The following is a 14,641-nucleotide window of genomic DNA, read 5'->3' as shown; positions in this document are numbered from 1 at the left end:
TATCCTGGCCCAGATGGCATCCCTAATGAATTCTTGAGACGATACGCTGAATGGATCGCGAAGTATTTGCTGATAATTTTCTGTGAGTCTCTTGAACATTAACCAAATGATTGGTTAATGGCGCGAGTCATGCCAGTTCATAAAACTGGGGACAAACATAGAGTTCAATATTATAGACCCATTTCAATTACATGTACTTGCTGCAAGATGTTCGAGCATATCCTATCAAAAAGCTTGTTAACTATATTGAAAGCTCGAACATATTTATTTCTAACCAGCACGGATTTAGGAGTTGATTGTCCACTATCACCCAGCTTGCAGAAACTACACGATTTTACTCAGATAAATAATGAAACAGGTCAGGTGGATGGAATTTGCCTAGATTTATCAAAAGCTTTTGACCACGTTTCACACTCGGATTCGATTGGTAAACTACTTAATATCGGAGTTAATTTAAATATAGTTAGGTGAATTCTTTCACACCTTACTAACAGATCACTGTATGTAGAAGTGAAAGGAAAGAAATAGAAAATTCTAGAAGTAACATCAGGTGTCCCTCAAGGGTCTGTGTCAGGACCTGTATTGTTTCTGTTATATTAATGATATGACAAATGGTCTTAATGATAAGATAATGGTTCATTTATTTGCAGATTGCTTAATATACTATAAAATCTCATATCATGAGGACCAATTAAAATAAGATTCAGCACTAGAATTAATCACCAATTGGTGCAAGTGATGGAAAATGAAAATAAGAAAAAACTGTTTATGCGCGAATAACTAGAAAAACAAGAAATGTGTTACATTACAATTACAAGTTAGACGGAAAACCAATAAAACAAGCGAGCCACTTCAAGTATTTAGGCATTACGATATCAGATAAAAAATAACGTGCAGCGCGAAGGGCAAGGACAGCGACAGACGACATACACAGCGCTGACTTCCAACAATATTGTATTGCGTTGCCACATCGTGTGTATATATACAAGAAGAGGCATGCGCAGAAAATGTACGACAGTCACATGGGGTGTTCTAACAGCAAGTCATTGAACTAAGAACATGGTCCACCTGAAAAAATAAAAAATATAAAAAATATGGGCATTACGATTTCTATCTGTTTAGATACGAGACTTCAGCAGGGGTCAGCGCGATTGAGGGTGCACTAACGCAAATACTACCAAGTTTTCTGATGAAATCAGCTTCCACAATTTCCCTGGTGAGCTGAGAGCTGTGTCTCGCTAAAACTTCAGTATCGAATGCCCTACTGCCCTACTTCGAATGCCCTACTGCATAGCATAACGAAAATTGATTCTCTAGAACAGTTTGAAAAATCTGTACTGGCCTATTATTCTTCTATGTAACCATCCTCTCACATTATTAGCTTTTCTGTGCAATGATAAGCAGCATGTGCAACATGACATGATTGAAACGATCCTACGTGATATTGATGAAGTTTGTCTGTGATGTTGAAAATATTTTTTGTGGTACAGTTGTTGCTTGTAATGTTCGGTGCCTGGTATACAATGCTTACATTCTTGTGTGAAATTGGCACACCTAAGCAGTTGTATTTTCTGGATTGATTTGTGTAGCGCTCGTGTTTGTAGCGATCTTTGAAGCTTATTTTATGATTACTCCACCCTGCATCGGCCTTTGGGCTAACAGTATCAATCAATCAATCAATAAATAAATAAATTACCTGTTTGAAAACGAGGATTACTTGATATGAAACGTGTAGGGTGTTAGGGGTAACTTCTGTGTAAAACTTCAACGTCAAAGATGCATTCGGCACCTCAAAGGAAGGTTCAAAAGTGCCATCAAAGCCTCAAAACGTCTTTGAGCAGCCTCTAAACAATGAAATGCAGGACTGTTGTTACTATAGGTACATTTCTCAATGTTTATGGCTGAAACTTTGCATACACATACAGGTGGAACCAACCATTACTGACTTGAAAGCATTAATGGCTGCACCTTTACGGTTGTAGCTGGATCTACACAAGAATGTCTGCAAACGTGCATGGTCACACACGTCAGCCATTTTTTTTTCTTCCTTTCTTTACATTACAATGTCCCATGCCTGAGCATAATGAAAGGACATGATAGCTTGAATGCATATTATTATTCACAGTGAAATTTCTATAGGAACAGGGCTGCCTGACAGTGCAAAAGCTTGGCTTTCTGCAGCTGCACGATGTGTAGCAATGCTTGATTTTCAAATCCAGGTGAAATTTTCATGCACACTGCAGCTATATGCTCTCCAGGTTATTCAAAACATGTATTAGAATTCAGGAGTGCCATGCTCACCCAAGAAAGATGAAGGAGTTCTGAAGGAAAATAGCAATGCCAGGCCACTGCACCTCCCTTCCTGCATTCAGAAACACAGTTAATCACTTTGGAGCCAAGATGGCATGGTCGGACACCTGCTTGCGGAAACAAATGAAAGAAAGAAAAAAATTAAATTATGGGGTTTTACGCGCCAAAACCACTTTCTGATTATGAGGCACGCCGTAGTGGAGGACTCCAGAAATTTCGCCCACCTGGGTTTCTTTAACATGCACCTAAATCTAAGCGCACAGGTGTTTTCGCATTTCACCCCCATTGAAATGCGGCCGCCGTGGCCAGGATTCGATCCCGCGACCTCCTGCTCAGCAGCCCAACACCATAGCCACTGAGCAACCATGGCGGGTCAAATGAAAGAAAGTACACAGTCTCTAGATTAGTCCATGTGATTGAATTGAACTGCTCTCAGGGATTCAGAAGTTGGGAGAGTTGTAACAGAACAGAAGGGAGTGGTTAAGTAGGCATAACGACTTCTCAGAAATTAGAGTAATGTCCACTTGCACCTCTGGTTGAAAGGAACAAACATGGGAAAGGATATAATCTCTGGAGAAGATTACTTACAGACGGGAAATAATATAGTAGGCAAGAAAACTAGCAGCTAGCACCCTGTCTGTATGGAGGAATCAGGGAGTTGAGAAATAATGCAGAAATCATAGCAGTGAGCACTCTGTGCTGCTTTTCGCTTCAATGCTTCTCCAAAACTTGCGATTACGGGACCTCCAGCACTAGGCATGCAGAAGGACAGAGCAGATGAAGCGAGCAGCCATCTCCGCTCGTCTGATCTTTGCATCCGCCACAGATTACCTCCAAGATAGGGCGCATATGCACTCAGCTGCATGTACAGCCATGCATAGCCACAGCAAAGCAAGAGAATGTGAGCTTGCCTGCCTTCATAGGTGCACACTTGATCACACAACATCCAACCTTGGGCATGTGGAAGGACAGTGGGCGCTATCTTTATGCACTTTGACTTTACATGCAACCTCAGGTGATGCCGATGCCTGCAGCAAATGTTTGCCTGGAAAGTCCAAATAATTTCTATTGCAGCAAAATCAAATCCTGTAAATGGTGGAATAAGAAAAGCAGGGAGGCAATCGACGAGTGGCACAGAGCTTCCAGAGAGCAGAAACGTGAAAGAGGCCCAACAGCCACACAATGATTTTCATAAAAAATGGGACTAAAAGTAAGAATTTTCTACTGAGATGGAGGGCCAGCTTGTCACGATCCACCTGGGGTTCGTGAACAAGGGAGTGCTCGAGGAACCCTCCGTTAGACGGACGCTCCGCAGCGTGGTGGTGATGAACGATGGCTGACTGCCACGTAGCTGTGCTTGTTGGTGTTTGTTGGGTGCAGTGCCCAATGTTGCCGACAGAGAATGGCAGGCCAACGAGCTTGGCGGGCCAACGAAGATTATGCCCGAGAGGGCGTCACATGCTTCTACGCCCCCTTAGCCCCTTTGTTAACTAAAATAAACATCCAAGTTCAAAGTACGAGGCTCTCCCTCCGTCTTAGCCGGGTCGACAGTGCCTGCTACCCAGGTAAGTAACGGTCCGGTGGCCTCCGATGTCGAGTGCTCCGCCTGGGCAGCAGTGTTGACAGGCCGGGTTTGGAAACGCCGGGTACTGCCTGAAACAGCCTCGCTCCATCCGGAGGGTCCGCAGTGGTGGGCCTTGTGAGTGGTGCCGGGCTCGACACTGGCCCAATAGGCACCGCACCACAGGCAACACTTGCCACCTCCGAGGTGGGTGGTGCTCTGCTGGAAGCGTCTGGCGCTGCCTGTAGTCGTCCTGCGGACTGGAACTCGGAAGAGGCAGTCGAGGGTGCTGGCCAGGTCCCGAGGCAAGGCCTGGCATGGTCGGCATGTCTGTGCCACGTGGCTCCGTCTGGCATGCGGACGAGCAGTGATGAGGCGCTGGCAGAAGACACTACCTGTCTGTTGGACCAGGGTGGGCCAGGACGGAAGTTCCTGGTGAAAACTGGAGCTCCCAACTCCGGCAAAAGCCCGGGACAGTGCCCTTGGCCAGCAGCCAGCTTCTGCTTCAGCTGCTTCAGGAGCACTGTGGATCGGAGGTCCGGATGCAAGACGTTCAAGGGTGTCTTGACCATCGGACCCAGCAGGAGCCCACAGGGGGCACAGCCAGTGACATCGTGGAGCATGGTCCGGTACTGAAACAGTAACCAGGCAATCTGTGTCTGCAAATCCCCAGTCTGGCTCTTCTTGAGTTTGTCCTTGATGGTTTGCACCACCCGCTCAGCTGCACCATTTGAAGTAGGGTGGTAGGGTGGAACCATCATCCGGCGGATTCCATTCTTCGTCAGCCAGGCCAAGTACTCTGTGCTGACAAAAGCAGGACCATTGTCGGATACGATGACGTCCGGCAACCCCTGGGCGGTGAAGACCTGTCGTAGCACTGCAATGGTCACACCTGCTGATGGCGTGGTGACAGGTAGAACCTCCGCCCACTTCGAAAAGGCGTCCACCACCACCACGAAGTAATGGCCCTTGAAGGGCCCCCGAAAATCCACGTGTAGGCGGGACCAGGGTCTCTGTGGGAATGGCCAGGGGGTGATTTCCACATGATGTGAGGCCCACTGATGCTCCTGGCAGATTTGGCAGCTCTGCACCATGTGAGTGATGCCCTGGCCCAGGCCAGGCCAGGCCACCAAACATGGGACCGGACCACCATCTTGGTCTTTTCCATGCCAGGATGACCTGCGTGCCGCAACTGCAGGACCCTGGACCGGAGACTATGTGGGATCACGACCCTGGAACCCCAAAGTAGGCAGCCCTGCTGCGAGCTCAGCTCAGCGGCCTTGTGGCTATAGGCCTGCTGAACCAATTCCTCCCCACGGAACACCGCCTTGACCACTTGAGGCAGGACTGGGACTCGGCTGGTCACTTGCGATACCGCAAATCCGGAGAGCTCCTCCAGGTATGCATGCTCCAGCATAAACATTTCAGCGGGTTCTGGAACAGCATCAGGCACCTCTGGGAGGGGCAGGCGGCTCAGGGCATCAGCAGGTCCCATGTCGTTTTCCGGATGGTAAACCAGCTGGTAACTCTAAGCTGCCAGCCTCAAGGCCCAGCATACCACTCGAGGTGATGCCTGCACAGGAACTGCCTTGTCAGACCCCAGCAACCCCAACAGTGGCTTGTGGTCCATGACCACTTCGAACTTTCAGCCCCACAGGTACTGGTGGAAGCGTTCGACACCGAACATGAGGGTCAAACCTTTCTGTCCAGCTGGCTGTAATGTTGCTCTGCAGCATGAAGCTGATGAGAAGCAAACGACACAGGGCGTTCCTGGCCCTCTTTGTCCCGGTGTGCCAGGAAGGCTCCCACACCGTACGACGAAGCATCTACGGTAAGGACAACAGGTTTAGCAGGATCGAAGTGAACCAGCACTGGAGCATTGGTGATTAGCTCCTTGCTGCGCTGGAAGGCCCAGTTCTGCTCCTTCTTCCAGACCCATTGCTGACCATCTCTAAGCAGAAGATGGAGCGGCTGTAGATGCTCCGACAGGTTAGGCGGAAAACTCCTATAGAAGTTGATGAGGCCGAGGTAGCTCTGAAGCTTCTTCTTGTTCTGTGGTTTAGGCGCCTTGAGCACAGCATCAACATTGCGTGGAGATGGGGCTAGGCCTGCCTAGGAAATGACATGTCCCCAGTACTCAACGCTGGGGGCTAGGAAAATGCACTTTTCCAGCTTGAGCTTGAGGCCGGCATCCTGCAGTTGTGCCAGGACGTTGTGCAGGTTCTGCAGGTGGTCCCCGTCGTCGCTGCCAGTAACCAGGATGTCGTCCAAGTACACCGCCACCTGCCTCATGCCCTGAAGAGGTTGTCCACCTCCTTCTGGAATATGGCTGGGGCCGAGGCCATGCCAACCGGTAAGCGTGTGTACTGAAAGAGCCCCAAAGTTGTCGATACTGTGACATACTTCCGGGAGGCATCCTGGAGCACCAGCTCCTGGTAAGCATCTCTGAGGTCGAGCTTGGTAAACTTCCGTCCACTGGACCATGCTGACCAGAGATCTTCAATCCGGGGCAGCGGGTACTTCTCGACGGTAGCGACGGGGTTGATGGTAACCTTGAAATCCCCGCAGATCCTGACACTGCCGTCTCGCTTGAGGACTTTAAAGGGACACTAAAGGTTACTATTAAGTCAACGTGGACTGTTGAAATACCATCTCAGAAACCTCGACACACTTGTTTCGTGCCAAGGAGAGACTTATTTTAAGAGAAAATGCGTTTTGAAGCGTCTGCGTACCTCTAGCGCAGTTCAAATCGCCCGCCCTCCGATCGAGGAGTACTGACATCATCGCCTCATAGTGACGTTGCGCCGTCGGTGAGTAAAATGGCGTCCGCAGACGGCGCTACGGCTTTTCTGCGCAAAACGCAAACGTGCAGCCAGGAACAGAGCCAAGACAGAGCCTACAGCAGAGCGAAAGCGGGAATATGGTGGCTAGCGAAAGGAGAAACGCGCGACCATAAGCTGGTACTTCATTCTATGACGCAAACTTCGACGCTCGTCGCAATGGACCCTGACAACGGCAGATTGGCTCGTGATGGTGGGCTCAACTTCAGCGATTTGAGCAATGACGAGCGCGACCTGCTGCTGAGGGCTCGCGCTGCTGGCGCCGTTGCGTACTACGACGGCAGCCTTGACACCGGCTCTCCAGAGCGAGAAAGCAACGAGGGCTTCCCACGACATCACATGGACGTGGCATTCTCGCTGTTTGTTCCAAATGAATGTTTCGCGAGCCAGCAGAACCCGCACAGCACGACGCGATAACGAAACTACTGAAACTCCAAAGTGTGCGCGGCGCAGAGTCGAGTGAAAACGAAACCTTTCGACCACCCATATTACTGAAGGGTAACGTCAAAATGTTATTTTTTCTTAGAATCAAATAGACGTAGACAAGTAGCATTTTTTTCTGTCTTATAATCGAATGGAATGATTTTTTAACACGAGTAGTTGAGTATTAGTAACACAAATTACGAGGAGTGCTTTCGTCATCGGGCTAGTACCGGAATGTCGCTAGGGCGTCTCAAATCGTGTCATGCATTTACCTCAATTTCTCGGTTACTAAAGCTCTGTTCGCGATTACATTGACGCCTTAGACGTTCTAGAACATTGCTCTACCACTTTAACTTGAGTTTCTGGTAACCTTTAGTGTCTCTTTAAATAAAGGGGAAGGGTTGCCTCGCTGTCGCCAAAGCGAACGCTGACCTGTGCCTGACCCTGGACTTGGAGAGTTGCCCGGAGTAGCTGCGCAGCATCACGCCCGAAGCCTCGACAGACACGCCGGGGAAAGTACGCTTGAAGAGTTTCCCGGCCATTACTGACACGCTGGCCCCTGTGTTTAGCTCCATGGAAATGGGGTGCCTGCAGATTTTGATGGTCAGCATGTACGGCGGCACAGACAACGGTACAAAGCCTGTGTGCCACAAGTCGAAAATCGGCGGGTCCTCGGCCACGACGTGGAGCCTGGCCGCGGAAGAACTTGAGCCTACTGCCGTACGGCTACCCTGGCTACCGCACGGCTAGCAGGACGGCTACCCTGGCCTTGGGCTTGTGTGATACCTGGGCTTGAATCAGGCTGCTGCTTGCTGTTTGTCCTCCCCCTTCGGCATACACGTTGCATGGTGCCCAGTTTTCTCGCCCGTAACGCATTATGCTTGAGAGAACTGGCACTGTGAGGGGGAGTGGCCACCACTACAGCGACCGCAGGTACTGCCCTTTGTCGCCAACTCGTTGACCACCGCTTACACCGACGGTGAGCCAGTCGCACGGGAAATCTTGCCGGTGTCCTTGGCAGCGCTGCCTTCACGGCGTCGTCCAGTGAGGGGTCGGGAAGCTCCAGGAGTCCCATCTGCATGGCGGGGTTGTTGATGCCACAGACAAAACGGTGTCGGAGCAGCGAGTCCAGCTGGTCCCCGAAAACACAGGCAGTCGCTAGCCCTCGTAGCGCAGCAACGAACTGCCCGAAGGTCTCTCCTTCCCGGCGGCTCCGGTTGTTGAAGCGAAAACGCTCCATTAGTGTGGACGGTGCTGGGTTGAAATGCGAGCACAGTATGGCGAGCAGCTCACCCAGCGTCTTAACGTGCGCCGTGGCTGGCTTGAGAAGGTCGAGCAAAAGGCTGAAGACGCGGGTTCCGCAGCTGGCCAGGAAAATGACCTGCTGTTTGGCCTCGGGTGTGTCGTTTGCCCGGAAGAACATGTGGACTTGCTACTCGCAAATTTGCCAGGCGGACCCATCTCCCTCAAACGGCTCGAGCCTTCCATACAGCGGCATGGCGGCAGCAATGGGGGGCGGTGTTTCTCCGCTCGCGGCGGCGTGGGACGATCCGTGGGTACTCATCGCCAGTGTCACGAGGATCCCATCCTCGTCGCCAACGTCACGATCCACCCGGGTTCGTGAACAAGGGAGGGCTCGAGGCACTCTCCGATAGACGGACGCTCCGCAGCGTGGCAGTACTGAACGATGACTGACCGCCAAGCAGCCGTGCTCATAGGTGTTTATGGATGGATGGCAGCTATACCCTTTGTAACGGGCGGCGGCTGGCGCCACCTAGCCTTTTGCTCCCCCTCCTATTTTTTTTCTTTCTTTATATCCTGTTCTCCTTAAACTAGTTTTCACTCCCCTCTTCCCCCCCCAAAATAACTATCTAAAAAAGTATAGGAAACATTATTTCCCTGATTTATGGTATTATCTCTCCCTTGACTTCCTCCACCAATCCTCTAGCCTCCCCTTTGTTACTGCCACTCTTTTCTCGTCTATTTGCCCTCGTTCCCCGGGAAAACCTAATGCCCCTTCCATATCTGCCACTGTTCCCTCTGCCAGAGTCGGGCGAAGGTCAGTGCATCTCAGCACTATATGCTCTGTGGTCTCCATTTCGGCTCCGCAAGCTGTGCACCAAAGATCCACGTCTTCAAATTTAGCCCTGTATGTTTTCGTTCTCAAAACCCCCGTCCTAGCTTCGAATAATAGTGAGCTGCCCCGCGAGTTATCAAATAAGAGCTCTCTCTTAATCTCCTGTTTTTGTGACCTATACATAGATAGCGCTGGCTTTCCGAGCATTCTTTCTTCCCACATTTTTCTTTCCGCCTCCTTCACCTCCTTTCCCACACTAGAACCACGTTGGACACCCTCCCTCGGCTGTAGGTATCTATCCCTCTGCTTCCTCGTTCTGAGTGTCCACTTTGTGTTCAAACTTTTCATGTATAGATATTTGTACACTTTTCCTGCCCACCTTTTTTCCTTTTTCCTCCAGTGCTGGGAGTCTCTGTTCATATTTTAGCTTACTTATTGCCTCTCTACCTTCGAATGACGTCCATCCCATGTCCCCCTGCACTCCCTCATTAGGGGTGTTCCCGTGCGCTCCTAAGGCCAACCTGCCTACACTTCTCTGTCTCGTTTCCATGCATGCCTGAACTTCTGATTTCATGCACAGTACTGAATTTCCGAATGCGAGGCCAGGTACCATAACCCCTTTCCATATGCCCCTAACCACCTCGCACCTATTAGTTTCATAGTGCCTTGTGTTTCATTACAGGTGAGTTCCTTTTCACTTTTTCAATCAATTTTTTCCTGTTCTTCCAAGTACTTTTTGCCCTCGTTTAGCCATATGCCCAAATACTTGTATTTTTCAACATGATCAATCTTAGTGCTTTGTATTTCCAATGGTTCCCCCCTTTCTTCATTGTATACTATTATCCCAGACTTCTCTCTACTGAATTGCGGTCCCAATTTTTCTCCCTCCTCTCCACATATGCTCAGTAGTTCCTGTAGCCCTACTCGGGTGTCAGCAAGCAGTACAATATCATCTGCATACATCAGTCTGGCTAGTACTTGAGCTACCTTCTGCCCTTTCAGCATATAGCTTATGTCGGTTCCTATTGTGCTCTGTTCTAGTCTCTTTTCCCGTTCTAGTCTTTTATTGCGGTGCGGTGACCAATGTTACCTGCGAAGCTTAGCAGGACACCGAGCCTAGCGGCGTCACATGCTTGCTACAACATTGAAATAAATATTTACAATGTCATTAACATAGAGATTAAAAAGCAAAGGACCCAGAATGCTGCCTTGATGTACTCCAGAAAGCATAGATTTTTCTTGGGACCTGAAGTTATTTATATGTGCATATTGGCATCTATTTTGAAGATACGACTTAAGAAATTCAAGAGGAATTCCTCTAACTTTATAAGGATGGAGCTTATGAAAAAGAATATTGTGGCTAATATAATGAAACGCTTTGCTGAAATCTACAAATAAACCGAGAGTGAGGAGCTTGTTTTCGAAGTTGGTAAGGATATATTCTTTATGATGCTGTAGGGCCAACTCTGTGGACTTGTCTTTTTGAAACCCACACTGAGATTCACTAATTAACTGTGCTTATTACAGAATGAGCTTAAACGTACAAATATTATAAAGGAAATTTATTCAGGTTATAAGCGTCAGCCGGTTCTAGCATGTCCCCTAGCTCGAGCCTCTGCTGCACGCTTGATGCTGCAGATGCTGCTGACTCTACGCTCACATTCGTTATCTTCCTTACAATGGCCACACGGAAATAAAGGAGCCACCCTGGCGACTTAATTTTCTGGAAGGACAGTACAATGGTGATGTGGCTTAAGACGCTGAATGTGAACGACTTCGCGGTTACGACGTCGCATGTCGGACGGTGGCGCTAGTGGCTCAACCAGGTAATTTATTTATTTGTTTATTTATTTCAGATACCCTCATCGCCCACTGGACATGATTGAGGGGAGTGGTACACACATTTCAATAAATTTGTTACAAAAGGAGACAACGCATACAGAAAAAAAAATACTGGAACATATACATAATTCTAAACCGGGAACATGAAAGGAGTTCAAAATTATACAAATACCAAGAACGCTAAATCACACAAAGAAAAGTGATGCAAATTGCAAAACGCCACCATTAGTACACATATTAACAGAGCATATCTGGGGAAAAAATATACTATAAGAATGCACATCATTACAAGGAAACAGGAAATGGAACCAAAGCTATGGTAAGCAATAATGTGTTCATAATGTTCTTCTTAAATTCATCAAAGTCTTTGGAAAGTGCAATATCCCGTGGTAGGTGGTTCCAGTCCAACGATGTTTTTGGAATGAATGAATTCATGCAGGATGTTGTACGGCACTGTGGAACACCAACTTTGCATGGATGATATAAGCAGGATGAAACATATGTTGATGGCATGAGTAATACATCTTTAAGGGTGGAATTCATGTGGTAAATTTTAAAAATCAGACACAGGCATGATATTTTCCTGCGCAGTGAGAGAGGGGTTAGTGACAATGTGTTTTGCATTTCTGTGATGCTGGACAAACGATCATAGTTACGGAAGATGAAACGTGCTGCTCTGTTCTGTACAGCTTCAAGGGCGTCGATATGAGTTAGTGAAAGGGTCCCCATACTGAGTCAGCATATTATAACTTGGAGCGGACAAGCGATTTGTACAGAAGAAGTTTAACAGGTGTCAGGGCTAAGGATGAATTCCGTTTCAGATATCCAAGCATGTGGTTAGCGGACACGATGATAGAAATTATATGTGCCTTCCAAGCTAGGTTTGACGTTATAATGACGTCGGGGTATTTGTAAGATGTTACCAGTGTTAGGAGGGAAGGACAAATAGTGTAGGGAGCGGGGCACAGATTGATGCGACACGAAAAACGCATTACTTTGCATTTAGTCTTGTTAAGTGTCATTTTCCATTACAAGCACCAGTTAGATATAGTAGCTAAGTCTTCCTGGAGTAGTACAGTGTCATTAGTATTCTTTATTTCCCGGTAAACCACACAGTCATCTGCAACAAGCTGCACTTTGTATGTTACATTGTTAGGCAAGTCATTAATATATACCAAAAACAGCAAGGGACCGATAACAGAGCCTTGTGGGACGCCTGAGGTCACAGGAACCAATGATGAGTTAATGCCGTTAGTGTGCACATACTGGAACCTGTTAGACAAAAAGCATTCAATGCATCGTAGTACATTTTGGCCGATGTTAAATTTACTTAGTTTGTGAAGAAGCAAGCTGTGAGAGACTTTGTCAAATGCTTTGGAAAAATCTAAATAGATACAGTCAACCTCACTGCCCCGATCAAGTATGAAGTTAATATCATTTGTAAAATTTATTAGCTGTGTTTCACAAGAAAAATGCTTTCTAAAACCATGCTGTGCATGAGTGAAAAAGGATGATGACTCAAGAAAGTTCGCTAAGGATGACAAGATGACATGTTCCATTATCTTGCAAGGAATGCTGGTAAGTGATACTTGTCACCTGATTTATGGAGTGAAACCACCTTACCCAATTCCCAGTCATCTGGGAGGTCACAAGTTTGAAGGGATTGCTCAAATATTTTTGATAGTATGATGGAATATACTTTAGTGTTTTTCAGGATTTTAGTGCTGATATCATCGGGACCACATGAAGAGGATAACTTTAAACGATCTATGATACTTATAATGCCTTCAAGGTAAAAATGAATGGGATCCATTGGAAATATGATATTGGGAGAATAGTCTGGTAGTGATGCGCTAAAAGGGACAGAAAATGCATTAGCAAAAGTCTCATTAAGTACATTAACACTGTCACTGTTAAGGATTAGATTTGAATCCAGGAGAGATATTGATGGCTGATTTGACCCATTAACAACGTTCCAGAATGTACCAGTTAAAAGAAATGATGGCAGTGTGACATTAAAGAAATGTTGTTTAGCGTCTTTTAATGATTTTCTGTAAGTGCTAACCGCAACTCTCGGAGCTGACCAATTCTCTGATTTTCCCGATGACCTCGCCCTGACATATAACCGCCTTTTTCTGTTCCCAAGGCATTTTAAGGAACGAGTGAACCATAGGGACCTACGATTAGTCGTGATGATTTTACGAGGGACGTGTAATTCGATTAATTCGTGCAGTTTTTTTAAACTTGAACCAATTGTTCGGCACATGCAAGGACGAAATCGTCGAGAAAAAGCTGGGGGCCATGATTAATTGAAGAAAAATTTGCTTTAGCATAATTGCAAATGGTTTTCGTTTTATTTTCATTTCAGTTCATTTTATTACCTTAAAGACCCCATTCGGGGTATTACATAAGGGGCGGTTAACATGTGGACACAAGAAATCTAGCTTGACATCCGAGATGTCAAGCTAGATTGTGCCTTTAAGTGTGAAATGCTGATGTTATATGAATATGAAGAATGGATTAATCTAGTCGCACGATTCTGAACTGACTGGAGTGCATTGATGACATATGTTTGATGAGGGTTCCAGATGGCGGCGGCATATTCCAGTTGTGGTCTGACAAATGATTTGTATGCGAGTAGCTTGACGTGCTGTGGAGTATGACGAAGGTGACGCCTTATGAACCGAAGGGTCTTGTTCGCTCACGAAATTACGTTAGTCACATGCACATTCCAGGAAAGGTCGTGGGATAGGGTTATGCCTAAGTACTTGTAGGCTAGAACTGATTGTACTGGGATGTTTGCAATTGTGTAAGTAGAGAGATAAGGATTATGACGGCGGGAAATTGAAATAAATTTGCACTTGTTAGGGTTCAAGACCGTTTGCCAACAGTTGCACCAGTCCTGCACGTTATTAAGGTCATTCTGGAGAAATGCTTGGTCAGAGATGTTAGTCACAGTATGATTGATAAATCACACAGTCATCAGCGAACATTTGAATAGGACAAGATACATGCAGCGGAAGATCATTAATGTATATTAGGAAAAGAAGCGGTCCTAAAACTGAGCCTTGAGGGACACCTGAAGTGACAGGGAGGGGTTCAGAGGAGAAGTTATTGACAAGGACGAACTGGGAACGATTAGTAAGGAATTCTTTTATCCATTGTACTACATGAGGATCCTAGTTCAATTTGGATAATTTTATTAGCAAGCAGTTATGAGGCACTGTGTCAAAAGCTTCAGAGTAGTCTAGAAAGATGGTAGTTTAAGGGGGAGCATAACTACGAGTCGGCCTAGTTGGAACAGATTCATTTTTTTAAAAAATTTTTGAGCGCAAACAAACAGGGACAAAGAAGAGGAGCAACACAAGTATGAGCGCTCGTCCTTGTGTTGCTCCTGTTCTTTGTCCCTGTTTATTTGCACACAAGAAGTTTTTTTTTTTTTTTTAATTAAGGGGGAGTCTTTGTTACCTGCTTTGAATACTGGAACGACCTTTCCCACTTTCCAATCATCCGTTAAAGCACCTGTAGACAACGATTGCGAGAACAGAGTGAAACATGCCGGGGATATATGCTTAGTATTCATTAAGA

The 14,641-nt window shown here is 46.8% G+C and overlaps 1 protein-coding gene across 4 annotated transcripts in view; it reads right to left on the bottom strand.

The window, feature by feature from the left end:
- LOC142583458 (transmembrane protein 50A) overlaps nt 1–14,641 on the bottom strand; it is a 226,449-nt gene that overhangs the window by 27,811 nt on the left and 183,997 nt on the right. For 2 of the 4 annotated variants that reach the window (XM_075693937.1, XM_075693940.1), the window contains one exon: nt 2,302–2,362. The exons of 1 other annotated variant lie outside the window; for it this stretch is intronic. In XM_075693937.1, the coding sequence (XP_075550052.1) occupies nt 2,302–2,362 (61 nt within the window). Of the gene's footprint in view, nt 1–1,028; nt 1,069–2,301; nt 2,363–14,641 lie in introns of those variants that run through there. One more of the 4 variants, XM_075693938.1, reaches the window with a different exon arrangement.

This window comes from Dermacentor variabilis, chromosome 5 (assembly GCF_050947875.1).
Source record: "Dermacentor variabilis isolate Ectoservices chromosome 5, ASM5094787v1, whole genome shotgun sequence".
Classification (NCBI taxonomy): Eukaryota; Metazoa; Arthropoda; class Arachnida; order Ixodida; family Ixodidae; genus Dermacentor; species Dermacentor variabilis.
This window is presented reverse-complemented; position numbering and strand designations above follow the sequence as displayed.